We start from the raw sequence: 26,033 nt of genomic DNA, 5'->3' as shown, positions 1-26,033 counted from the left end.
TAAGTTGCGCGCACCGGCCGACTGCCGGCGCACGATCCCCAGCCCAGTGGCCGTGCAGAGGCCCCTGCCCCGCCCCTTTTGTAAAGCCCTGGGACATACACACGTCCCGGGACTTTATGCGTGTTGCCGGGCCTTTTGAAAATAGGCCTGGCGAGTGTAACCTTTTGAAAATCCGGCCCTTAGTCCTTATCTGCCATTATCTACTATACTATCATCAGAACCCAGAAATCATCCAGTATTTCTCTTCTGAACTTTATAATTATTCTTCTTTACCATGGGGAAGGAAGACAGATTTTAAAGGCATTTTATCTGATAATTAAGCAATCGCCTGATAAGTTCCCCAGGTTCAAAACTACCCTCCCAGCAGCCAAATGAATGTGCGCTATACAACAGTGTCTATACCTTCACTAGGGCCTGAATGGCAGGGCAAGGAGGTAATGTGTAGATGAGGATTTCATTATGAAATCTACACTCACACCCTCTTGTTATGGAGCAGGTGCAAAGTCTCTCCATTTCACTTTTTACACTGTCCACACTGGGACAAAGTCCCTGTATACTTTGCACTAGTTGTCAGAGGGAATGCACACACTTTGCTGGGACAAAGTCCATGTGGTCACTTAGGCCTGTTTTTCTGTGCATAGCTTTGGAAATGCCCCCTAGGCACGTGCTTTTCCTCTCCCAACCTAAACTCGTCCCTTGCAACACCTCATCTCAGTGGAACAATGCGCAAACTTTTAGTCTTCAGGGAGGGTGGTTTTTGGGCAGCCAATCAGTGCAGGTAAAACATTTTGTAAATTGTCCTCCCTGCATATTACTTTGACAATATGTGTACAAATTATCAGGCCAATACATTTTTCTGAATCAGAGACAGAGATTAAGTAGAAAAGGCGAGATGAAACTTACCCTGCAGGGGTGCAATTGAGTTTGCAAGAATCACCTCTAAGGATTTTTCAAAGCGGTTATGATGAGGGCAGCCCTGAAAATCAGAGGAGACAAACAGAGTTACAACCATGTCACTGCCAGACAGCTATGAGACAGACCTGGAATTATTTTGTGGAGGGGTTTGGAGGGTGGAGTATATATACTGTTCTGGAGAGGAACGAAGTTGTGGGGTTTGGGAGTGTACAGAACTCCATGTTGTATATTCCCTGTTAGAGATGTGAATCGGTTCCGGTTTCATGTTCATAGAACCGCGGGAAATCTTTGTTTCCCGCGATTCTGATCGCTTTTTTTCGGCTGTCCCGAGCCGAAAAACAACAACCCCTCCCCGACCCTTTAAATCTAATTATTTAGAATCCCCCACCCTCCTGACCCCCCAAAAAACTTTTCTAAAGTACCTGGTGGTCCAGCGGGGTCCCGGGAGTGATCTCCCGCTCTCAGGCTGTCAGTTGCCAGTAAACAAAATGGCACCGATGGCCCTTTACCCTTACAATGTGACAGGGGCTATCGGTGCCATTGGCCAGCCCCTGTCACATGGTAGGAGCAATGGATGGCCTGCGCCATCTTAAAAAATGGCACAGGCCATCCATTGCTCCTACCATGTGATAGGGGCCGGCCAATGGCACCGATAGCCCCTGTCACATGGTAAGGGCAAAGGGCCCTCGGCGCCATTTTGATTAGTGGCAGCCAACAGCCTGATAGCGGGAGATCACTCCCGGGACCCCTGCTGGACCACCAGGTACTTTAAGAAAGTTTTGGGGGGGTTGGGAGGGTGGGGGATACTACATGATTAAAGGGTTGGGGTGAGTTTTGGGTGGTTCTGTGTGCCCTTTCTTCCCCCTCCCAAAACGATAGGAAAACCCCACAAAAATTTTGTGGGGTTTTCCTATCACTTTCGGGGACCCCCCGATACTTGACGGATTAGAAAATATCGTACGATATTTTCATCCATCAAATACAATTCACATCCCCGTTTGTGAAAGGGATACATGCATTGGCTGTTCTGAAATGACATCCCATGTGCTCTTTGAGGATGAGGTCACCCGGATGTTCTTTGGGGAGGAAGGCACATCCTGAGCTATCCTAGTTGGGAAGATATGTAGTCTTCAGATGAAGTCCTGCCCAGGTCTTCCGCAAGACAGAGGGAGACATCCCATGTTTTCAGGGAGGACAAATACTAGAGGACAAGCAAGGAGAATAAAGTGCTGTGCACGTGTGTGAAATCTGTATAACTCACTCTCGACCCAGGGGCACAAGAGTATCTGTGGTAAGGAGTTGGGACAGGATTTTGGGAGGAGAGGACTCACATTACTAATTTCCTTAGTCTGCAGGCACAGAAGACATTTCAGCGTTGCAGGCTGCACCAATCGCCCTTCCTCAGCCCTGTAGATGAAGCTGAATTGACGTGTCATCATTCCAGGTCTTTCCTTTGTTGGGATGAGGATGTTTACATTTACAACAGGATCACTTTGAGCATCCATCAAGATCAGAGGCCTCTTCTGTTCCCCCTCCAGCTGCAGCCAGCACTCCTGTAGCTGGAGGTGACTTTCTTCAGTTACTGCACTGATGACTATCTGACAGGTGAGAAAGAGAACGGAGAGAATACTGTCAGTAGGAGATGCCCTGGATAGGTCACACCCGAAGGGGGAGGGGGGGTGGGATCTACAGGGGGGGGGGGTCACTTCTTCAGGAACAACAGAGGACTATTATGTACTGTTTATGGGAGGTTAGTAAGAAGTAGGAGTGGGGCTTTGTAATCAGGTTTTTTGACTATGGGAAGAAATGTCCCTTGTTTTTCCTCTGTCACTATGAGATAGAAGGGCAGGGATTAAGAAACAAGAGGAAATAATACGTAGATATACTGTAATGCATTGTATATTTTATGGATTTTAAATTGTACTGCTATTACATTATATTGTTTATTGTATATTATATTTTATGATTTATATTCACTGCTGAGCTCCTCAGTGACAGAGGGAGATTGTCAAAGTCCTTTAGGGATATACTTATTGTTTTATATTCATTAAGCATTATTATTAAGACATTTTAAATATACATTTATGTATTGGATTATATATTTATTATTTTAGAATATATTTGATTGTAATTTGTTTGGCTGTAAACTGCTGGAGCTCTGCAGGACCAGAAAGGAGGTGTATTAACTTCAAATTAGATTAGATTAGGCCCATGGAGAGTTGCTAAGGATTCTGTTATACATAAGATGCCAAGCTCTGCCTGCTAGATGGGGAGCTGTGCCTGACCTGCAGGTGTGCCTCGAGACGGGAGGTGCCGGCAGTGTTCCATATTTATCCCTTCCTGGCCTGCAGGATGTCCTCCTGCCAGCAGAGGGCGTTGGAGAGCTGCGCTTATCTGTTGCTGCTGCTTCCCTCTCCGTTAGCTGTCTCTTGCAAGTCAGACTGGCTTCATACTGTTACTATTGCAGAGGCAAGCCGGCAGAGGAGGAAGCAGTAGCAGCCAGTAAGTGCTGCTCAGACTTGTGCTGGGGGGGGGGGGGGGGGAGAGGAATAGCTAAATGTGCCAAGGGGTTTGGGGGGAGGGAAAGATGAATGAGCCGTACAGTGTGGGGGTAGGGAAGGGAAGGTGATGATGGCAGGGGGCGGGAAAGAGGGAAGATGATGATGACCAGGGATGGAGGGCTGGACAGGAAGGTGATGATATACCAGAGGGGTAGAAGGAGAGGGAAGGGAAGAAGGTGATAAGGCCATGGGAAAGGGAAGATTAAGATGATGATGGTGCCAGAGGGGTAGAGGGAAGAGAAGAAGGTGATGATGCCAGGGGTGAGGGGAGAGAGAAGAAGGTGATGATGTTGCCAGGGGGTGGAGGGAGAAAGAAGAAAAAGCAGTGATAATGCCAGTGGGTAGAGGGAGAGGGAAGGAAACAAGGTGATATCAAGAAAAGGGAAGAGAAAGTGGGGGTGAAGCCAGAAGGGTGGAGGGAAAGAGGCAATGGTGGTAATGCCAGAAGGGTGGAGGGAAAGGGACTGTGATGATGCCAGGGTGTGGGGGAGAGGGAAGAAGGAAGGGAGGATAAGGAGATTTTGATGCTAAGGAGTTAAAGAAAGAGAAGAAAAAGTGATGGTGCTAGGGGTGGGGAAAAAGGAAAGGGAGAGTGATGGTAGCAAGGAGCAGAGGGAGAGGGAAGGTGCCGGGGGGTGGGGTGACAGGGAAGAGAAGATGAAGAATGTGAAGGTGGTAGTGTACCACCATGAAATGAACCCTGTGCCAGGTGTGTCACAACATAGAAAAGGTTGGGAATCACTGGTGTAGTGGGTGAAAACAGACATCACTGAGGCCTGTGTCATGCGAAGATTAACAAGATCTGAGACCATGGGGAAATTGTTCGGACCTGTAACAAGATACCTGTGCATAGGAAATCTTATTAGCTTCTACTATGGTGGATAATTTGGTGAATTCCGAGCTTCGGAAAAGTTGCATCTCCACTGATGGTGACTGTTTTGGGATACACTCAAATGGTACCTGGTAAGAGAAGGGATGGAGCTTTAAGTCATAGCATGAAGAGATCTTCAGAAGAAACTAACAGGAAAATTTCAGGACAGAGATCCTCACAGTGTGCTTTCTTAAAGGCCTCTTCAGGGAGGAGCTGTGTTCTTAGTCAAGGCAGGAGACACATTGGTAATCTATCTTTGAGAGCGCCATCAGCATTACTCCATTGACACAAGGGTTAGCCCAATGTGCCTACTTCCTGGATGCCCAGATTTCAGGTTGACTTTGGGACAACAGGTTCACCATATCACAATTATTTCAATAGTGACATCTGCTGGACAGCATCTACCGTAGTCCCAGAAGAGGTGGCATTATTGTGATAATTTCACACTAATATTTATTGCCTGTCCTTATGTTGCTTTATATAGTAACATAGTAATGACAGCAGAACAGGACCAAATGATCCATCCAGTCTGCCCAGCAAGCTTCTTCTGGTAGTATCTGCTGCACCATGCAGGTTACCCCATGTTTCTTTTAAGGATAGTAACTGCCGCTCCATGCAGTTATCCCCAAGTCTTATCATATGAGTTGTAGTATTTACAATCAAAACCAAGCAACTGTCAAACCCATAACAAAATTACTGCTAGCAACATTTTTATTAGGTGACGAACCTTCTTGAAAATGTAGACAGTGCTGCCTGACGTGCTTTGCTTTTGGACTTGGCCATAGAAGCAGTCCTGTGTCTTTTCCCTTATGTCTACATATCAGTACCCCAGACCATAAATGTCAGGGCTCATGTTGGTTGTCATCTGAACCCAATTCCCCTTTATCATGTCTCTATCAGAATTACTGTGCCACATGTTTCCCTTTCACCATCACGCTGCTGGCACATTATTACTAATTCTTACTTGTCCCTCTGTTCATTCACTTTAATGTCAAATTTGCTAGTCCATTTCCCATAAAACATCTCAAAGCGGATTACATTACTGATATATTATAAAAGCCATGAGAAACAAGCACACCACATTTTTTCTTACCTGGATGGTTTCCGCAGAAGGGATCAATGTTAATAACAGCTGGATAGGAAAAAGAAAAGTGAGTTGTTGGGGTTTTTTTTTTTACTCTACTTTCCTCCTGCTCCTTTGTACTTCCAGTTCAATCAAAGCTGGAACTGGAATTTATCACCATGAGCCTTTGTTCACAGCTACCTGGGGATCCCCATCTCACTTACCTATGGCCCCATCACTGCACTGAAGGTCCTGGGCAGAAGACCTTGTTCCATTTGGAACGCTGCAATCATGGGTCCTGAATTCAGTCCCTCTCAAGCAAGGACTGCAACTTCCTCCACCCTGAAGGCTGCTTCCACAGCATCCTCAGCCCTGGCTGACCCAGGGAGTGGAGGACTCAAGCCAGGATTGAACCAGGGGCCTTCCACGTGGTAAGCATAACGCTTACCAACTGAGTTACCAGGCTGACCCAGTGAATGTTATAAAAAAGACATAATGTGATTTGGGAGATGCCAGTTAACATGGAAATAAAAACAGAGCTGAGGGTACTTGTTCAAAATTTTCATAAGTAATATTTTGGAAGAGCTACTGGGTAATGTTTGCCTTTTTGCACATGAAAGTGGTGGAGTGGAGGAGTAGCCTAATGACTACTCCTCCACTCCATCACTATAATCTGCTTTTTGACACTTTGAATGGTCAAAAAGGAGAATATTAAAATAAAAAAATCAGATAAATAAGGCTGTGCTTACTCTGTCCACTAAAGGCACTGCTCTGTAATGCTGGAGTGCATAGTAACTTGGGGTGAGGTTTGTGGGATGGGGTGGGTTTGGGGGGGGGCAGTTTTACATGCACAGTCAAACGTACAAACAGCACAGGTGCCATCAATGAAGATTTAATGTGATTTGGAATGATGAAAGGTAAAAGAAGAGTAGATTTGTACCATTTACTCTCTACCTAGCTTGACTGCAGCTAGGTTGAGAGTGCATCTAGCTAGGTAGAGAGAATATGGTACAAATTTACTCTTCTTTCACCGTTCATCCCTCCAAATGACAGTAAATCTTCACTGATGGTAATTGTGCTGTTTGTATATATGACTGTGCATGTAAAACAGCCCCCCCCAAAACCAACTCCACCCCACAAACCTCACCCAGAGTTCATAATGCCCCCTCTTACAGTGGTAATAAAAGTTCAATTATAAATTAACCTCCACCAAGGCTCTATCCCTCCTCCTCTCCCCTCCTGAACAGGCATTTGCAATAAAAATGTATTTGGCTGGTAACCCACAGCTAACTCAGGCATTTCCATTTACTCTGCCCAAACTACTCCCATTCGAATACTAATTTTAAATTTGTATACACATTTTGCGATATGGTATTTATCGCATGCGTTAGAGCCCTAACGCATGAGATAACGTCCTAACACATTTTGATAAATGACCCTGTCAGATTGTAAGCACTCTGGGGCTAGGGAAATACCTACAGTACCTGAATGTAATCTGCTTTGAAGTGCCGAAAAGCAGAATATAAAAATCTAGAATAAAAAAATACGTGAGAAAGTGTGGAAAACATAGATGTAGTGAAGCTTGAGGAATGGTCTACAGTTTGACAGCTAAGATTTAATGCTAAAAAATGCAAGGTTATGCATTTGGGCTATAAAAACCCAAGGGAGCGATAACAGTACAGGGGGCAGGATCTGGAGGTGCACAGAAGAGATTCACTCCCTATACTGTTACTCACACCTTCTCAGATGTCTATCCTGTTGCAGATATTCGATAGTGTTGGGTTGGAAAGTAAGGTTAGGAAGGTGATTAAAAGGTCCAAAAAGTCATTCCTGTGTTGATAGTGAAGTGGATCAAAAGACTGGCTCCAAATTACGGTCACAAAACTGTGAATGGAGTTTGGTCAGTCAGTAACTAAGAAGGAATGTAATGGGCTTGTTTGTTTTTAACTTGGTTGTTAGTTACTTTAGTAGGGATGAGAGGGATGGTAGATTATTTCTCTGCTGCCCTCCCCCTCCATGATCCTCTAACTCCCCCTCCTTATCTGGAAATAGGAGGAGAGCAGCAGTCTTGCAGGTACCACAGGCCTGTTCTCCTCTTCTGCTGCTGGGTCTGAGTTATGCTTTGAACCAAAAAGTTCAAAGTGGGACTAAGAGCCGACAGCAAAGGAGATGGTAGAGGCTGCCGCCTTCCTCCTCTTTCCAGAGCGTGAGTGAGGGGATTGGGGGAGCCAGCAGGGAGCAAAGGAGAGTGAGTGAGGGGATCATGGGAGGGCAGTGAGTAAAGAAGAGCGAGTGAGGGGATTATTGGGAGGCAGGGAGTAAAGGAGAGCGAGTGAGGGGATCATGGGAGGGCAGGGAGTAAAGGAGAGAGAGTGAGGGAATCATGGGAGGGCAGGGAGTAAAGGAGAGAGAGTGAGGGGATCATGGGAAGGCAGGGAGTAAAGGAGAGCGAGTGAGGGAATCATGGGAGGGCAGGGAGTAAAGGAGAGAGAGTGAGGGAATCATGGGAGGGCAGAGAGTAAAGTAGAGAGAGTGAGGGGATCATTGGGGGACAGGGAGTAAAGGAGAGAGAGTGAGGGAATCATGGGAGGGCAGGGAGTAAAGGAGAGAGAGTGAGGGAATCATGGGAGGGCAAGGAGTAAAGGAGAGAGAGTGAGGGAATCATGGGAGGGCAGGGAGTAAAGGAGAGAGAGAGAGTGAGGGAATCATGGGAGGGCAGGGAGTAAAGGAGAGAGAGTGAGGGGATCATGGGAGGGCAGGGAGTAAAGTAGAGAGAGTGAGGGGATCATGGGAGGGCAGGGAGTAAAGGAGAGCGAGTGAGGGAATCATGGGAGGGCAGAGAGTAAAGTAGAGAGAGTGAGGGGATCATTGGGGGACAGGGAGTAAAGGAGAGAGAGTGAGGGAATCATGGGGGGGGGCAGGGAGTATAGGAGAGAGAGTGAGGGAATCATGGGGGGGGCAGGGAGTAAAGGAGAGAGAGTGAGGGGATCATTGGGGGGGGCAGGGAGTAAAGGAGAGCGAGTGAGGGAATCATGGGGGGGGGGGCAGGGAGTAAAGGAGAGCGAGTGAGGGGATCATGGGGGGGGCAGGGAGTAAAGGAGAGTGAGTGAGGGGATCATTGGGGGGCAGGGAGTAAAGGAGAGAGAGTGAGGGAATCATTGGGGGGCAGGGGATAAAGGAGAGAGAGTGAGGGAATCATTGGGGGGCAGGGGATAAAGGAGCACGAGTGAGGGAACCATTGGGGGGGCAGGGAATAAAGGAGGGTGAGGAAATCACTAATTGGGGGAGCAAAGGAGGTTGAGAGGCTTGGTGAGTGAAGGGACCTGGTTGGGGGAGTGAAGCAGAGACAATGAGGGGATTGTGGAAATGGAATGTGAATTAGAGGCTCACTGTGGGTGCAAGTGGAGTGAGGAGAGTAGAGAGGGTGTAGGATGTGAGAGGACTGGTGGAGGTATTGTGGTGTGTGTGTGTGTGGGGGGGGGGAGGGGATCAAATCAGCTTTGGGGGGAAGGAAAAGAGGGGATGTGGCTTCCTTCCTTCTCCAGCCCCATCTGAATCTTCCCTCCTTCTCCGTCTCCTTCTCCCCGACCCCAGTCCTCCCTCTCTTCTTCATTCTACTCTTCTTTCCTTCCCAGTCCTTCCTTCTTCCCTTCTTCATCCCAATCTTCCCTCCTCCTTTGTTCCCATCCCTAACAGTCCCTTTTTTCCCCACCTCCCCATGCCTGATCATCCCCCCTCTTCCCTATTTCTTAGCCCTCTCCCAAACCTCCCCTCTTCTCATTCCCTTTTCTTACCATTCCTGAATCCCCATCCTCTCCTTCCTCTCCTTCTGTGCCTCTATCCTCCTCTTATTCCTCTTCCCCTCCTGCCTAAGATTCCATCTTCATTTCTCTCCTCTGAGTTCTCCTTTGTCTTCTGGAATCTCCTCTCTTCCTGCTCCCAGATCCCTTTCTCGCCTTCCTATCTACCCCAATCACTAAACAACCAAATAAATTAAGAGGACATAGAAATGTCAAAAAAGGACTTTACTTTTATAAAGTAAAAAAAATTACATGATTTAAATTGGAAATATATGCAAAATTAAGCAATACTGCTACATAATTGCAGCAGAATATTGAGAAGTCTGCCACATAATTGGCCAACTCTTGCTGCAGAATCTTGAAAAATCTGCCACAGAAAACTGGGGCTCTGATCCCAGGGTTTTTTTTCCCCCTAATCACAATATAATTTTACGTAATTTGTAGTTAGTATTTTCCATTGATAAGCAGGACAAATAGGAAAATTAGTTTCTTACCTGATAATTTTCGTTCCTGTAGTACCAAGGATCAGTCCAGGACACCTGGGTTGTGACTCCGCACCAGTAGATGGAGACAGACTAAAACTTGTGGGCGGAGCCATATATGCCCCTGTGCCAGTCACAGCCCCTCAGTCATACGGAATGTCAAAGTAGAACACAACCAGAGAACTAAACTAGCCATAAACCGCTAATAGAAACGGGGAAAGAAAAACACCCCTGCTGGAAATGGACTCTCCAACCGAGAGAGCGAACAAACAGAACAGAGTAATTCAGAACAATGAGCGGACTCTCCATTACTTTAGCGCAGCACTGCGGGCGGGATCCTGGACTGATCCTTGGTACTACAGGAACGAAAATTATCAGGTAAGAAACTAATTTTCCTTTCCCTGTACGTACCAGGATCAGTCCAGGACACCTGGGATGTACCAGAGCAAACCTACTGAGGGTGGGAAGCAGAGAGTCCCGCTCGGAGTACCCTCTCTCCAAAACCCCTGGAATCGGTAGCCCGGACATCCAACCGGTAATGCCTGATAAAGGTATGCAACGACTTCCAGGTAGCCGCCCTGCAAATCTCTTGAGGCGACACCTGCGAAGCTTCCGCCCAAGACGCCGCTTGAGATCGAGTCGAGTGACCTCCAGATATCGGAGGAGGGATCTCCGCACGTCAAGCTTCCGTAAGTCCCTTGCTTCTGGGACGGAGGACTCCCTGCCCGCAAACGAGGGCAATTCCACCGATTGATTTACATGAAAAGACGAAACAACTTTCAGAAGAAAGGAAGGAACCGTCTGCAAAGAGACTCCGGAATCCGAAATACGCAAGAAAGGTTCCCTACAGGACAGAGCCTGTAACTCGGAAACGCGCCGTGCCGAGGCAATCGCCACCAAGAACGCCGTTTTTAAGGTGAGATCCTTAAGGGTTACGCGTTTCAAGGGCTCAAACGGCGCCGCGCCTAGAGCTGAGAGAACCCAATTGAGGTTCCAAGCCGGACAAGGGAGACGCAATGGAGGGCGAAGGTGCTTAGCCCCCTGAAGGAAACGAGAAATATCCGGGTGAAGCACCAGGGACGTACCACGGACCTTACCTCGCAAAAAACCAAGCGCCGCCACTTGAACCCGTAGAGAACTGCACGCCAGACCTTTGGCCAGACCTGCCTGGAGGAACGCCAGAATGTCGGAAACTGAAGCCGAAGTGGGGTCCACTCCACGCTGCACGCACCATTCCTCAAAGACCACCCAGACACGGACATAAGCTAAGGAAGTCGACTGTTTCCTGGAACGCCGTAACGTAGCCACCACCACTCTGAGTAACCTTTACTCTTCAGGCGCCTCCTCTCAAAAGCCATGCCGTGAGACAGAAGTGATCCGCATCCTCCAAACAGACGGGGCCCTGATGGAGTAGGCCCGCCATTCCTTGGAGCCGAAGGGGTGCCGCTACTGCCAGATGGCCGAGGTCTGCGAACCACGGCCGGCGCGGCCACTCCGGTGCCACCAAGATCACCTTGGCCGGGTGCAACTCTATGCGCCGCAGAATCTTGCCGAACATCGGCCACGGGGGAAACACGTAGAGCAACACAGCCGTCGGCCAGGGAAGCACCAACACATCGACGCCTTCTGCCCCCCGTTCTCGACGTCGACTGTAAAAATCGCGGAGCCTTCGCATTGTGCCACGTGGCCATCAGATCCATGTGGGGCACACCCCACATTTTGCAAATGAGAAGGAACGCTTCGTCCCCCAGCTCCCACTCTCCGGGATCTAAGCGATGACGGCCGAGAAGATCCGCCTGAACGTTGTCGCCTCCCGCAATGTGAGATGCTGCTATGTTGCTGAGATGCAGCTCCGACCAGGCCATCAAGCACTGAGCCTCCTTCGCCACCTGGGGGCTCCTCGTCCCGCCCTGGCGGTTGATGTATGTCACGGTGGTCGCATTGTCCGACAACACTCGGACTGCCTTTCCCCGCAGCCACGGCAGGAAGGCTTGTAGGGCCAGACGGACCGCTCTGGTCTCTAGGCGATTGATAGACCACTGGGCTTGCGACACTGACCATTGGCCCTGGACCGAGCTCCCTAGGCAGACCACTCCCCAACCGGAGAGGCTGGCATCCGTGGTTACCACTGTCCAATCGGACACCAGAAGGGAGACTCCAGAAGACAGATGACTGGGATCCAGCCACCAGAGTAGGCTGGACCTCGCGTGTCCCGCTAGAGGAAGCGGTAGGTGGAAGTCCTCGGAGACCGGCTTCCAGCGGGACAGTAAGGAAGACTGTAATGGTCGCAGATGAGCGAACGCCCAAGGAACCAGCGCCAGCGTGGAAGCCATAGACCCTAGGACCGTAAGGTAGTCGCAGACTCGCGGTCGGTGGAGAGACAACAAGCGCCGTACTTGAGATTGTAGTTTGCACACCCGGTCGTGCGACAGGAACACCTTGCCCTGTGTCGTGTCGAACACTGCTCCTAGATATCCTGTGTCGTGTCGAACACTGCTCCTAGATATTCCAAGGTCTGCGTGGGTGCCAGATGACTTTTGCTAAAGTTGACCACCCATCCCAGGGACTGCAGGAGATGGAGGACCCTGGCCAACGCTAACCGACACTGATCCTCGGACTTTGCCCGAATCAGCCAATCGTCCAGATAAGGATGGACCAGGAGACCTTCTCGGCGCAACTGCGCTGCCACCACAACCATCACCTTCGTGAATGTACGGGGAGCCGTCGCGAGCCCAAACGGGAGCGCCCGAAACTGGTAATGCTGTCCTAGAATGCAGAACCTGAGGAAGCGTTGGAACGATGGCTGAATGCCTATGTGAAGATACGCCTCCGTGAGATCCAGGGAAGCCAGGAACTCGCCTGGTCGTACCGCGGCGATGACCGACCGAATCGTCTCCATTTTGAAGTGAGGAACGCGAAGGTATTGGTTTACCCCCTTGAGATCCAGGATTGGTCTGGACGTGCCGTCTTTCTTTGGGACGATGAAGTAAATGGAGTAACGGCCCTTGCCGTGTTGGCTGACCGGGACGGGGGAAATGGCTCCCAATGCTTCCAAGCGTCGGATGGTGTCTAGCACCGCCGCCGTCTTCTCGGGGGCCTTGCAGGGCGAGACAAGGAACTTGTCCGCTGGAGTGTGAGCAAAATCTAACGCGTAGCCGTGTTTTATCACGCTGAGGACCCACTGGTCCGACGTTACACCGGCCCATCTCTCGAAAGAGGACATCAACCGCGCCCCGACGTTGGAAATGGAGTGCTGGGGCTGTAGCGGGAGATGGGCCGACCACCTTTCATTGCGAAGACTTGGCCCCTGTGATCGCCAGGGGTCCCCCTTGTCTTCCGAAGCGCTTCCCCCGAAAGGACTGCTGCTGCCACTGCGGGTTACGGGAGGAAGAAGACCTGTACGCTTGCCCGGACGACCCTTGAGGGCGCGACTTCCGGGGACCCCGAAAGCGGGACCTAGCCGAAAAAGAAGACCGCGACCTGGAACGATCCTCGGGAAGCCTGAAAGCCCTGTTTTCCCCCAGGGAAATCATTAAGTCATCTAACTCCTTGCCAAACAGCAACTTACCTTTGAATGGCAGCGCCCCGAGGTGAGCCTTGGAAGAGCCGTCAGCTGCCCAGTTGCGTAGCCACAGGAGTCGGCGTGCTGAAACCGCAGCCGTCATGGATCTCGCCGACGTGCGCAACAGATCGTGGAGCGCATCTGCACCATATGCTATTGCCGCCTCCAATCTAACCGCCTGCGCTGCCTCGTCTGCAGAAAGATCCGCATTGGCCTGTAGAACCTGAGCCCAGCACAAGCTAGCTCGCATAGCGAAATTCGTGCAGATGGCGGCTCGAACTCCCAGCGCGGAAACCTCGAAAATCTTCTTAAGCTGCACTTCCAGCTTCCTGTCTTGAAGATCCTTGAGGGCTGTCGCTCCCGTGACTGGGATAGTGGATCTCTTTGTTACCGCAGAAACCGCCGAATCCATCTTGGGAAGTTTGAGAAGGTCCAGCGCGTCCTCCGGGACCGGGTAAAGCTTGTCCATGGCTTTGCTGACCTTCGGACCCAATTTTGGGGTGTCCCATTCCCGGAACAGGATGTCCGTGGAAGAAAAATGAAACGGAAAAGCCACTGCCGGACCCGTGAGGCCTAACAGGACCGGATCCATGTTCGCCTCCTGCCGAACAACTACCGGAGGGGCCTCTATTCCCAGCTCCTGGAGAATGGCCGGAATTAAGGGCGGCAGTTCCTCCCTGCGGAAGAGCCGGACCACCTTGGGATCGTCTCTCTCCACTGCCTGTGATCCTTTTCCTGCACCGGACGGAGCGGATCCGTCCGCTGCTACTTCGTCGGCCCCCTGTAGGGGCTCTTCAGGGGAATCAGTGTGCGCCCCCGTGGAGGAATCTGAGTCCGCCTCCTGTGGGACGCCACGTGGAGGCCTTTTTCCCCTTGGAAGCGCTCGGGGGCACTTCCGCCACCCCCGATGGCCTCTTGGATTTCTTCAGCGGTGGAGCCTTGCAGGATTCCCTCCTGACGCGCTTGCTTTTTTCTTTTTTTTTTTTTTTTTTATATTTCAGGACTTTGCGCAACAAAAGCGCAAAGTCCTCAGAAAAAGAGCCGGAATCGGAAGAAACCTCAGCGGGGCTCCCCGGGTCCCCCGAGGGACCCCCCCACCGCGATTCGTTCAGGGGACAGCGCGGGAGGCAAGGCCGAAGGCCCTGCCGTTTCCCGCGCCATTTTGCGGCCCGTGGTCAAAATGGCCGCCGCTCCAGGACTGAGAAGGAAAAAAACTCCTGGGGCCTCTCCACCGCGCCCCCCCCCGCTCGGCAGCGGTTGCGCGGGTCGCAAACGAGCCTCCCGAGACGCCCCGGAAGACCCTTCATCTCCCGGGATACAGGCAGCACACACACACAGGCCCTCGCGCGCCGAGCCGCAGGCCCGGCAAATCGAGCCGCGAGGCATGCCGGCGAAAAACGGCGCGAAGAGGGAGAACGGCAGCCAAAAATAATAAAATTCGCGCGAAAAAGCCTCCCCCCTGTCAGCGGCGCCCCCCCTCCGAGAGCGGCGACGCGAAGAAACAGAGAGCCGGCACAAAAAATAAAAACACACTTTTTTTTTTTTTTTTTTACAAAAACGCCTGTCGCTGTCCGCGGTCCTGGAGCCCTAATCCAGCAGGGGTGAGTGAACCGGGCTCCCCGGTGTCACCCCTGACGCTGCTACTGGGAAAGCCGGGTCCTCAACCCTAGCAGCGGCCTCAACCAGGGGGGGGTAGTCCCCTCAGGACCTCTCAACCCCCCTGGGAGGCAGGGCGGACGGATGTCAGTGACAATTTGGCAAAAAAAACCCAATTAACAACACCGTAGCCTAAACTGGCCTAAAACCAAAAGAAATAACCAACCCTGACGGAGTACCAGAACCAGGGCCGGGAGGAGCTGTGACCGGACCTGCACCATCTACTGGAGACAGAGTAAGACTGAGGGGCTGTGACTGGCACAGGGGCATATATGGCTCCGCCCACAAGTTTTAGTCTGTCTCCATCTACTGGTGCGGAGTCACAACCCAGGTGTCCTGGACTGATCCTGGTACGTACAGGGAATAGCCATTACATGTGGGTGATGTCATCCCTTTTTAATCAAGGTGGCCTGATGCATATGCAGGGCGCATTCAGGGGAAAACAGAGAGAAGACAGTGAGAAACTAATAGCTGGAGGAGCCAGAGACTCCCCACTCCATCAGAACAGAGCCTGAAGCTCCCACAAAGACCTGCTTAACAGAAGACACAGTAAAAAGAACAGCAGGCTTCATTTTAGAAGTTCCCATGTAGGCCTGTGGCTCTAAAATGGCCACTGCTCCTTCCGCAGTAAAACATGCACTGGTGGAAAACATGCTGGCCTATTGCACTGCAGCCACTCGGCACCAGCCAGCGGAAGCCCAAGAAACCAGAGGAAAATGCCAGACTGAAACAAAGTGATGAGAGCTGTAAAAGCTGTAATGAAGATATAAGCATGCAGGGGCCTGTTCTTCAGAGTCCTTTAGATATTTCCCTACGACTATAGTTTATTATGCCTGTTTTAGCACCAGTTCTGCTCATATCATACCACATCTGGTCTCACCTCATTTTTCACATGCTGTCTGTGATCAGTCTCCGTCAGACAACTCTTCACAGGTACTATCAGGTACACATGCGTCCTGTTCTCTTCAGCTCTGCAGTGGGGGTCACGCAGTGTGATCCCCGCAAAGTTCAGATTAAGTTCAACCTAAAGAAAAAGTCAATGGACTCAGATATGCTTTTGACATTGGTCATTACTGTCACCTCCTCAACACCCTGTCCTTGCTTGGATTCTGGGACTTTGAACTATCTTGATTCTTCTCTGATCCTTCTCATTGCACCTTTAGTGTATCCTCTGGTGGATTCTCCTCCACTGCTATTGCCTTATCAGTCAGTGTGCCCCAAGTCTCTGCTTTGTACCCTCCTTCTCTCTTTACTTTTTCCCAGTGTTTTCAAAATCATTTTCAGGTCAATGATTCCCATGCCTATCTCTCTGCACCAGAATATTAACCCAGAGTTCAGTCACAGATCTCAATTTGCTGGCATAGCTACCTCAATGTCCCACTGCCATGTTAAACTTGATGTGATACATTTTCAAAGCCAACTAAGTAAGGACTTAACCAGCTACATCAAAGCCTTTGAAAATCTACAGACACTGAACAGCTAAATTTAGCCTCCTAGTTTATAAAGCTAAATGGAGAAATTACTTACCTGATAATTTTGTTTTCCTTAGTGTAGACAGATGGACTTAGGACCAATGGGCTATGCTCCCCTCCAGCAGATGGAGACGGTGTCAGGTCTCAAAGCTGACATCACCCTACATACACCCCTGCAGGAACCTCAGCCCTTCAGTATTCTCTTCAAAAGCCACTGTGGACATACTATAGAAAAAAACTTGATTAAAAAATGGTTAACCATAACTGTACTCAACCAAACATAAACACTGAACCTTAGCAAGATTATAGATGTCCTGATCTAGGGACTGGATGATGGCTTACCCGTAATCTCTTGAAATCGATATTCGCTCCACGGGTGAATCCTTGGCACTGTTCTTGGGCAGTCATCAGCAGGATGCTGAGTCCATCCGTCTACACTAAGGAAAACAAAATTATCAGGTAAGTAATTTCTCCATTTCCTAGCATGGAGCCAGATGGACACAAGACCAATGGGATGCACAAAAGCTACTCCCAATCGGGGTGGGAGGCTGCCCACGGTCTGGTTAACACCGCACTTGCAAAGGCTGCATCTTCTTGGGTCTGAACGTCCAGGTGATAGAACCTAGAGAAGGTGTGCAAGGAGGACCACTTCACCACCGCCTGAGCCCTAGTGGAATGAGCTTTAACCTGAAAAGGTAATGGCTTTCCTGCCTACACAAAGGCTCCTATGGACACCTCCTTAATCCAGCAAGCTATGGTAGCCTACGAAGCTGATTCGCCCTGCTTCCTTCCACCATGAACAAGAAATAGACCGGTTCTGAAACTTCCAGATACTGCACTAACAGCCTACTGATATTCAAATGAAGGAGGAGGTGGCATTCTTCCGCATCCTTGTGCTTATCTAGGGATGGTAACAAAATGGACTAATTAAAATGAAAGTCCGAGACTACCTTGGGCAAGAAGGATGGAATGGTATGAAGCTGTAATGTCCCGGAGTCACCCAGAGGAATGGTTCCTGACTCGACAAGGCTTGAAGTTCAGAGATACGACATGCTGAGCATATAGTCACCAGGAACGCCATTTTCAAGGTTAATAAACGCAAGGAAAGACTGCACAGTGGCTTACAGGAGGGCCATGCCAAAACTTCCAATACCAGACTAAGATTCCACAAGAGCAGCAGCCACCATAGGAGTGGCAGGAGGTGCTTCACCTCTTTCAGAAAATGGGCCATGTCCAGATGAGCTGACAGGCGAGTTCCGTGCACCTCGCCCCAAAATAGGAGAGAGCCGCTACCTGAACCTTCAAGGAGTTAAGGGTTAGACCTTTATTCAAGCCATCCTGCAAAATTTCCAGAATTAATGGAATTTTGACTGTCCAAGGAGAAACACCATGCTCCTCGCACCAGGCCTCAAATATTCTCCAGACCTGCACATACACTAGGGACGTAGAGAATTTCCATGCGCGGAGAAAGGAGGCAATTACTTCCACTGAATATCCTCACTTCCTCGGGCGAGCCCTCTCAAGAGCCAGACCATAAGACAGAATCGAGTCAGATCCTCAGGCAGGACCAGTCCCTGCTGTAGCAGGTCCCTGTGCGATGGTAGGCACGGGGGGTCTCCATCAGGAGTCTCTGCATGTTCACATACCACGGACGCCTGGGCCAATCTGGAGCTACTAGTAGGACTAATCCCCTGTGGTGCTCGATTCTGCGAATGACCCCGCCCAGCAGGGACCATAGAGGGAAGGCGTATAGCAACTCTTCTTCCGGCCAGGTCTGGATGAGAACATTGATCCCCAGGGAACATTGATCCCCAGGGACCAGAATAGGGGAACCTTTGCGTTGTGAGAAGCGGCCAGCAGGTCAATGGACGGGAGATCTACTACCAACTGAAAGGCTTTGGCCGACTACACCCACTCTCCTGGATCCAGACTCTTCCTGCTTAGAAAGTCTGCTCTGACATTGTGTTTTCCTGTGATATGGGAGGATGAGATTATCTGTAGATATATTTCCGCCCATTCCATAAGGAGGTGTATCTCCTGTCACACTTGCTGGCTTTTGGTTCCACTCTGGAGGTTGATGTAAGCTACTGTCGTTGCGTTGTCCAACAATATGCGGACCACTTGACCCTGGAGTATGTGGCTGAATTGTAGTCACGCCAATCTGGCTGCCTGGGCTTCCAGGCGGTTTATGTTCCAGAGGGCCTCTTCCTTGGTCCAATGTCCCTGGGCTGTCATTTCCTGACAGTGAGCTCCCCAGCCTTGGAGGCTCATGTCTGTCGTGAGAACCAGCCAGTTCAGAGAAGGCAGGAGTAGACCCCTGTCCAGATGAGCTTCCTGCAGCCACCACTGGAGCCGAGAGCATACTTTCCTCGGTAAGTGGAGGTGAATCTAATAGTCTTGAGACTGTGGGTTCCAATGTGACAGCAGGTAGCGTTGAAGAGGACGCATGTGTGCCTTTGCCCACAGCACTACTTCCAGGGTTGCTGCCATCAAATCAAGAACTTGAAGATAGCTCCACACCATCGGATGTATCGTGCTCATCAACCGACGTACTTGGGACATCAACTTCTTTATCTGTATAGTCAGAAGAAAGACCTTGTCCAGCTTGGTGTTGAATTGGACTCCCAGATATTCCAAGGACTGGGAGGGTTTGAGACTGCTTTTGTCCAGGTTTACGACCCAACTGAGTTTCTGAAGCAAGGAAGTCACCCAGAGACTCTCTTCCATGGACTTTGCCCGGATCAACCAGTTCTCCAAGTATGGGTGCACTAGGATTCCTTCTTTTCTCAAGGCTGCCGCTACAAACACCATAATCTTGGAAAATGTTCTGCGGGCAGTGGCCAGGCCGAAGGGCAGTGCCCGAAACTGATAATGGTGACCCAGTACTGCAAAGGATAGGAAACGTTGATGTTCTTGATGGATTGGAATATGTAGGGAGGCCTCAGATAGGTCCAGGGAGGTTAAGAACTCTCCCGATTGTATGGCCATTATCATGGAGCGTAGGATTTCCATGCGGAAATGAATCACTTGTAGATGTGAGTTGACACTCTTGAGGTCCAGGATGGGGCAAAAGGAACCTTCCTTCTTGGGTATGTTGAAATACTTGCACCCCGTATTTTCCTGGGGTGCAGGTACTGGGGTTATAGCCCTCATCCTGAGGAGTCTTAACAGGGTAGTCTCCACTGCCTGCTTCTTGTGCTGGAAGTGTCAAGGAGATATCATGAATATGCCTGAGGACTGCTGCAAAATTCCAGCACATATCCTTCTCATATGACCTCCAGTACCCATTTGTCTGAAGTGATCTCGACCCACCATTGGTAGAAGAGGAACAGTCGACCCCCTATCTCCTCGTTCCGAGGATGGGTCAGCAAAATTTCATTGGGGGGTTCGGGACGAACCTGAACCCAAACCTGCCTCTTTCTTGGGCTGTCGGCTCTGAAAGGACTGAGACCTCCCAAAGCACCGAGATCTCCGAAATGTCAAGTTTCTGTAAGGGTGAAAGTGTAGGAAGCCCTTGGATCAACTCCTCATAGGCAAGGGGTGCTGTAACTGCTTTCTCTTATCTTCTGGTAGCCAGGGAACTGGAGATTCGTCCAATTTACTAGCCAGCTTTTCCAATTCGCTTCCAAAGAAAAGTGATCCCTTAAAGGGCATCTTTAAGAGATCTGCCTTGGAGATTGCAGCTGCTGACCAATTCCACAGCCATAGCTGTCTTCTGGCTGCCACCACTGAGGTCACTCTGGCGAAAGTATGGACTAGGTCCGAGCCCATTTCAGCTAAAAAGGCAGCGGCGGGTTCCATAACCGCTCTGGAATTTGTCCCCAAGTCATCTACCTCCCGAGAGAGGAGCAGGCACGAATGAGCTACCAGGGCACAACAAGAAGCAATCTGTAAGGTCATTGCTACTGCCTGTTAGAGGCCTGTTAAGGATGGACTCCATCCGTCTAACGTACACATCCTTTAAGGCCACGCCTTTCTCCACTGGGATAGTTGTTCGCTTAGAGACAGCCCATACCAGCGCATCCACTTTAGAGAAATGCAAACATTCTCTCGCTGCCGGATCTAGTGGGTATAGAGCTTCTAATGCTCGTCCACCTTTAAAACTTGCTTCTGGGGATTCCCATTCCAGGTCAATCAACTCCTGGATGGCTTCCAGTACTGGAAAGTAGCAAGAGGCTTTCTGTAGGGAAATCAGAATGGGATTCTTCTTTGGTTCCATCATAGAGACCGCCCCAGGAACTCCCAGCATCTTCAGGGTCTGGGAAACCAGGGCCCTCAATTCGTCTTTATGGAAAAACTGTAACATGGTCCGATACGGTTCTAAACCAGGGGGAATTTCCCCATCTTCCAAGGAATCTGCATAATCATCTTTGTCCGTGCTGTCCGGGTTCCCTGCCAGGGAAGGCATCCCTTGTGAGGCAAGGCATGCCTTGAGTTCTGCCAGTAGGACTGAGAGAGGGAAGGCTTACTGACTGAGGTCCTGTCCAGACAGTGGCAAGCAAGGTAGCAGACTATGCCTTGTACGAAGTCTTGAAGGCCTTGAAAAAATTTCACCTAAGAGAAGGCAGCCTGGTCCATGCCTAATCCAGGAGGTACTGGGTTAGGTGCTGCTGAATTTCCCTCTCCCATGGATAACCCAGTCTAAGGGGTACTCAGATCCAGGATACTTCCAGTTAAGGCTGTGGCTGAGCCATCCTCTGAATGGGAGGAGCCGGGCTTAGCAAAGTCTGGGGAGGCAAACTCTCCCTGGCCTTCCTCACAGTGCTGACATAAGCAAGAATCCAAGTCAGACATGTGCAGCCCTAATATGACAAGCAGCGCAGAGAGAAAAGCGCTTATGTTTCTTTGCTGCTGGAGCCATTGGCGACGGTAACTACCTGTTCAGTGAGCTCATGCTTAAAATTTTATGTGCACAGATTTTGGGTGCCTGCGCAGGCCATGGCAAGGCGCACGCACAGCCCATGCGCCTGGCTTTACTTGTATTCTGCGCCTCATAAGTTGGTCGTGTATGTACACGTGCGACATTATGCACATGGGGCGTGCGCAGAGCGACACGCACTGCGTGTACTGATGCTCTCATGTTGGGCAATACAGCAAGCACAAAGATGCGTGCAAGATGACGCCACCACAGCCTACCACGCAGTGTGCCAACCAAGCTTAAAGTGGGACCTAGCCCACTGGGAGGCCTTTCGGAAGCCTACTTCCCCTTACCCCAATGGGATCGGTACAACGTGAGAACAAGGAGACCGGAGGAAGTCTTACTGAAACCCCTCCAAAATGTCTCTGAATCGGGAGGTAATTCCTCTTCTCTCTTTTTTTTTTCACCTACCTGGGCTTAGCGCTTACCAGCTGAGTACAGAGACGGTCTCTTATCGGCTGAGTACAGAGACGGTCTCCGGCTGTTGGGGGAGAGGGCTTTGGCCGTCACCGCCAAGTTCGGGCTTCCTGCACCCACTGCCTTTCAGCTGCTCAAGCAGCAAAGTCCACGCCCGGAACCAGCTACCAGACCAAGGCACACCTCTGAGGGATCTTGGAAATTACCTCAGAAATTCTCGACTGGGGGAGGGGCCTTTAGGTATCACCACAGGAGCGCGGGGCTTGATCTTTTTTCCAATTTAAAAGTAGAATTTCTTCTTCCAGAAAGTACAGCGATCCCCATAGGGAAAGCATGTCACCATCTGCTGGAGACGGATAAGTACTGAAGGGCTGAGGTCACTGCAGGGGTGTATGTAGGGTGATGTCAGTTATGAAACCTGACTCCGACTCCATCTGCTGGCAGGGGAGCATAACCCATTGGTCTGAATCCATCTGGCTAAACGCTAGGAAGTTTAGCCATTTAAATTCCAGGCTGTTCAAGAGATGGGATTAGGTCGAGGGAAGAAAGTTAACCAGTTTGTGCTAATTTTCATCACCAGTTCGCTAACTTACGGGCCGATACAGTAAGGAGCGGTAGGAAGAGCTGCGTTAGTGCCGGGCGCACCCGCGTTTGCCGCACGCACAAAAGAAGTCCAAGAAAAGCAGTAACCTGAACGAGAAAAGCTGGAAAGCTATGAGCACAAATGCTCGTAGTTTGGGCAATAAAATCCCAGATCTGCAAGCCCTAATGGTGGAGGTGGACTTGGACATTGTTGCTGTCACGGAGACGTGGTTCACGGAATCTCATGATTGGGATATGGCCATACTGGGCTATAACTTGTTAAGGAAGGACAGAGAGGACAGAAAAGGGGGAGGAGTAGCTCTTTATGTCAGAAACAATATCCAAGCATCTGAACTGCAAGGAAGATGGGGCAAAGAAGAAGCATTATGGGCCGTCCTAAAAAAAGATGATGAGGCATCCATTTTTATTGGAGTGGTTTACAGGCCTCCAAATCAAATGGAAGAACTTGAAAGAGATCTGGTTGAAGACATCCAAAAAATGGGAAAGAAGAGAGAAGTGGTGATTGTTGGAGACTTTAATCTGCCGGATGTAGACTGAAGAATCCCTTCTGCAGAATCTAACAGTAGTAGAGAGAGATAGTGGATGCCCTGCAAGGGGCTCTGTTCAAACAAATGGTAATGGAACCCACGAGGGAGGGAGTTATACTCGATTTAGTGCTCACTAATGGAGATAATGTATCTAATGTCCGGGTGGGAGCCCACCTCAGCACCAGTGATCATCAAACGGTATGGTTTCATATCACAAATAGGTTATGGAGAAGTCGCACGATGACCCAAGTTTTGCAGTTCAAAAACACGAACTTTGTTGAAATGGGGAGAACTAGAAGGCTGGGAGAAAATGAGAGATGTGGAACAACAGTGGACCAAACTGAAAGGAGCAATTATCAAGGCAACTAATCTATAACAGGCTGATACAGAAAGAAACGCGGGACAGCCAGTGTCCTGTGCGCGCGATACAGTAAATAAAAATATGCTAATTAGGGCCCGTGGTAAAAGGAGGCGTTAGGGATACTAGCGCTTCCCTAGCGCCTCCTTTTTGACAGGAGCGGCAGCTGTCAGCGGGTTTGACAGCCGATGCTCAATTTTGCCGGCTTCGGTTCTCAGATCCGCTGACAGGCACGGGTTCGGAAACCGGATGCCGGAAAAATTGAGCGTCCGGTTTTCAACCTGTGAGCCGCGGGCTGATTTTAAATTTTTTTATTTTAAATTATTTTTTACTTTTGGGACCTCCGACTTAATATCGCCATGATATTAAGTTGGAGGGTGTACAGAAAAGCAGTTTTTACTGCTTTTCTGTACACTTTCCCGGTGCTGAGAGAGAAATTAGCGCCTACCTTTGGGTAGGCGCTAATTTCTGAAAGTAAAATGTTTGCCTTGGCTGCACATTTTACTTTCTGAATCGCGCGGGAATAACTAATAGGGTCATCAACATGCATTTGCATGTTACGGGCGCTATTAGTTTCGGGGGGGGGGGGGGTTGGACGTGCGATTTTGACGCACTATTACCCCTTACTGAGTAAGGGGTAAAGCTAGCGTGTCGAAAACGTGTGTCCAACCGCGGGTTAACAGTGCGCACACTGTACTGTATGGGCCTGTAAGTTAGAAAAGTAAAGAAAAGCAAGAGAAAAATGAAACCTATCTGGTTCTCAAAGGAGGTGGCTGATAAAAGAAAAGCTAAAAGAACAGTGTTTAAGAAATATAAAGGATCCCAAAGGGAGGATCACAAGGAAGAATATCTGGTGAAACTGAGGGAGACGAAGAAAGTAATCAAGAAAGCAAAAAGTCAAGCGGAAGAAAGGATTGCCAAAGAGGTAAAGCGAGGTGACAAAACATTTTTCAGGTACATCAGAGAAAGGAGAAAAGTCCAAAGTGGTATAGTGAAATTGAAAGGTGAAAAGGATCAATGTGTGGAGAGAGACAAAGAAATGGCAGAAATATTAAACGAATACTTCAGTTCGGTGTTCACTAAAGAGGACCCTGGAGAAGGACTGTTGCTAGTTAACAAGAAACTGGAGGGGAGTGGAGTAGATGAAACTCCGTTTACAGAAGAGAATGTATGGGAAGAGCTAGGAAAACTGAAAGTGGACAAAGCCATGGGGCCTGATGAGGTTCATCCCAGGATACTGAGGGAGCTCAGAGATATGCTGGAGGGTCCACTGTGTGACCTATTCAATAGATCCCTAGAAACGGAAGTGGTGCCGAGTGATTGGAGAAGAGCGGTGGTGGTCCCGCTTCACAAGAGTGGGAGCAGAGAGGAGGTTGGTAACTATAGGCCGGTTAGCCTCACCCCAGTGGTGGGAAAAGTAATGGAGTCGTTGCTGAAAGAAAGAATAGTGAACTATCTACAGTCAGAAAAATTGCTGGACCAGAGGCAACATGGATTCACCAGGGTAAGGTCCTGTCAGACAAATCTGATTGACTTTTTTGATTGGGTGACTAGGGAACTGGATCGAGGAAGAGCACACAATGTCATCTACTTGGATTTCAGCAAAGTTTTTGATACAGTCCCACACAGGAGGCTTGTGAATAAAATGAGAAGCTTAGGAGTGAGTGCCAAGTTGGTGGCCTGGATTGCAAACTGGTTGACGGACAGAAGACAATGTGTGATGGTAAATGGAACTTACTCTGAAGAGAGAGCAGTGTTAAGCGGAGTGCCGTAAGGATCGGTGTTGGGACCGGTCCTGTTCAATATTTTTGTGAGTGACATTGTGGAAGGGATAGAAGGTAAGGTTTGTCTTTTTGCAGATGATACTAAGATCTGCAACAGAGTGGACACACTGGAAGGAATGGAGAGAATGAGACGGGATTTAAGGAAGCTGGAAGAGTGGTTGAAGATATGGCAGCTGAGATTCAATGCCAAGAAGTGCAGAGTCATGCATATGGGGTGTGGAAATCCGAAAGAAATGTATTTGATGGGGGGTGAAGGGCTGATGTGCACGGAGCAGGAGAGAGACCTTGGGTGATAGTGTCTAACGATCTGAAGTAGGCGAAACAATGTGACAAGGTGATAGCTAAAGCCAGAAGAATGCTGGGCTGCATAGAGAGAGGAATATCTAGTAAGAGAAAGGAAGTGATGATCCCCTTGTACAGGGCCTTGGTGAGGCCTCACCTGGAGTACTGTGTTCACTTGTGGAGACTGTATCTCCAAAGAGACAGAGACAGAATGGAGGTGGTCCAGAGAAGGGCGATCAAAAAGGTGGATGGTCTACATAAAATAACTTATGAGGAGAGATTGAAGAACCTAAATATGTATACCCTGGAGGAGAGGAGGAGCAGGGGTGATATGATACAGACTTTCAGATTCTTGAAAGGTTTTCATGATCCATGGTCAACAACAAACCTTTTCCATTGGAAAAAAATCAGTAGAACTAGGGGTCACGAATTGAAACTCCAGGGAGAAAGACTAAAACTGTGAAGGATTTCAAAGGGGCATGGGAGAAACACTGTGGATCCATAAAGGCTAAAGATTGGGAATGAATAGAAGAGCCATGGGGGTGGCTTGCTGGAATGATGGCTACTATCTGGTGATTACTACACTTACTCAATAAGCCTTCACACGGTTAATGCAACTCCAACATTGCTCTCTGCTTCAACGGCAAGGGGAAATGTGGAAAAGAGGATTTGCATTCAGACAACAACCAACAAAGATTGAATTACACAGTTTGGGTAAACAAATAAGCGTGAGGGTAGTTTGCTTATTGCAGCGGTTACTAC

At 49.4% G+C, this 26,033-nt stretch overlaps 1 protein-coding gene across 2 annotated transcripts in view; it reads right to left on the bottom strand.

Annotated features, from left to right (window-relative positions):
* The window catches only part of ENG (endoglin), a 128,023-nt gene that overhangs the window by 28,541 nt on the left and 73,449 nt on the right, over positions 1-26,033 (bottom strand). For both annotated transcript variants that reach the window (XM_029612764.1, XM_029612765.1), the window contains exons 10-14: positions 15,791-15,934; positions 5,441-5,479; positions 4,320-4,436; positions 2,247-2,513; positions 904-976 (exon numbers count right to left, since the gene is read on the bottom strand). In XM_029612764.1, coding sequence (XP_029468624.1) covers positions 904-976; positions 2,247-2,513; positions 4,320-4,436; positions 5,441-5,479; positions 15,791-15,934 — 640 coding nt within the window. The remainder of the gene's footprint in view (positions 1-903; positions 977-2,246; positions 2,514-4,319; positions 4,437-5,440; positions 5,480-15,790; positions 15,935-26,033) is intronic.

This window comes from Rhinatrema bivittatum, chromosome 8 (assembly GCF_901001135.1).
Source record: "Rhinatrema bivittatum chromosome 8, aRhiBiv1.1, whole genome shotgun sequence".
NCBI lineage: Eukaryota > Metazoa > Chordata > Amphibia > Gymnophiona > Rhinatrematidae > Rhinatrema > Rhinatrema bivittatum.
This window is presented reverse-complemented; position numbering and strand designations above follow the sequence as displayed.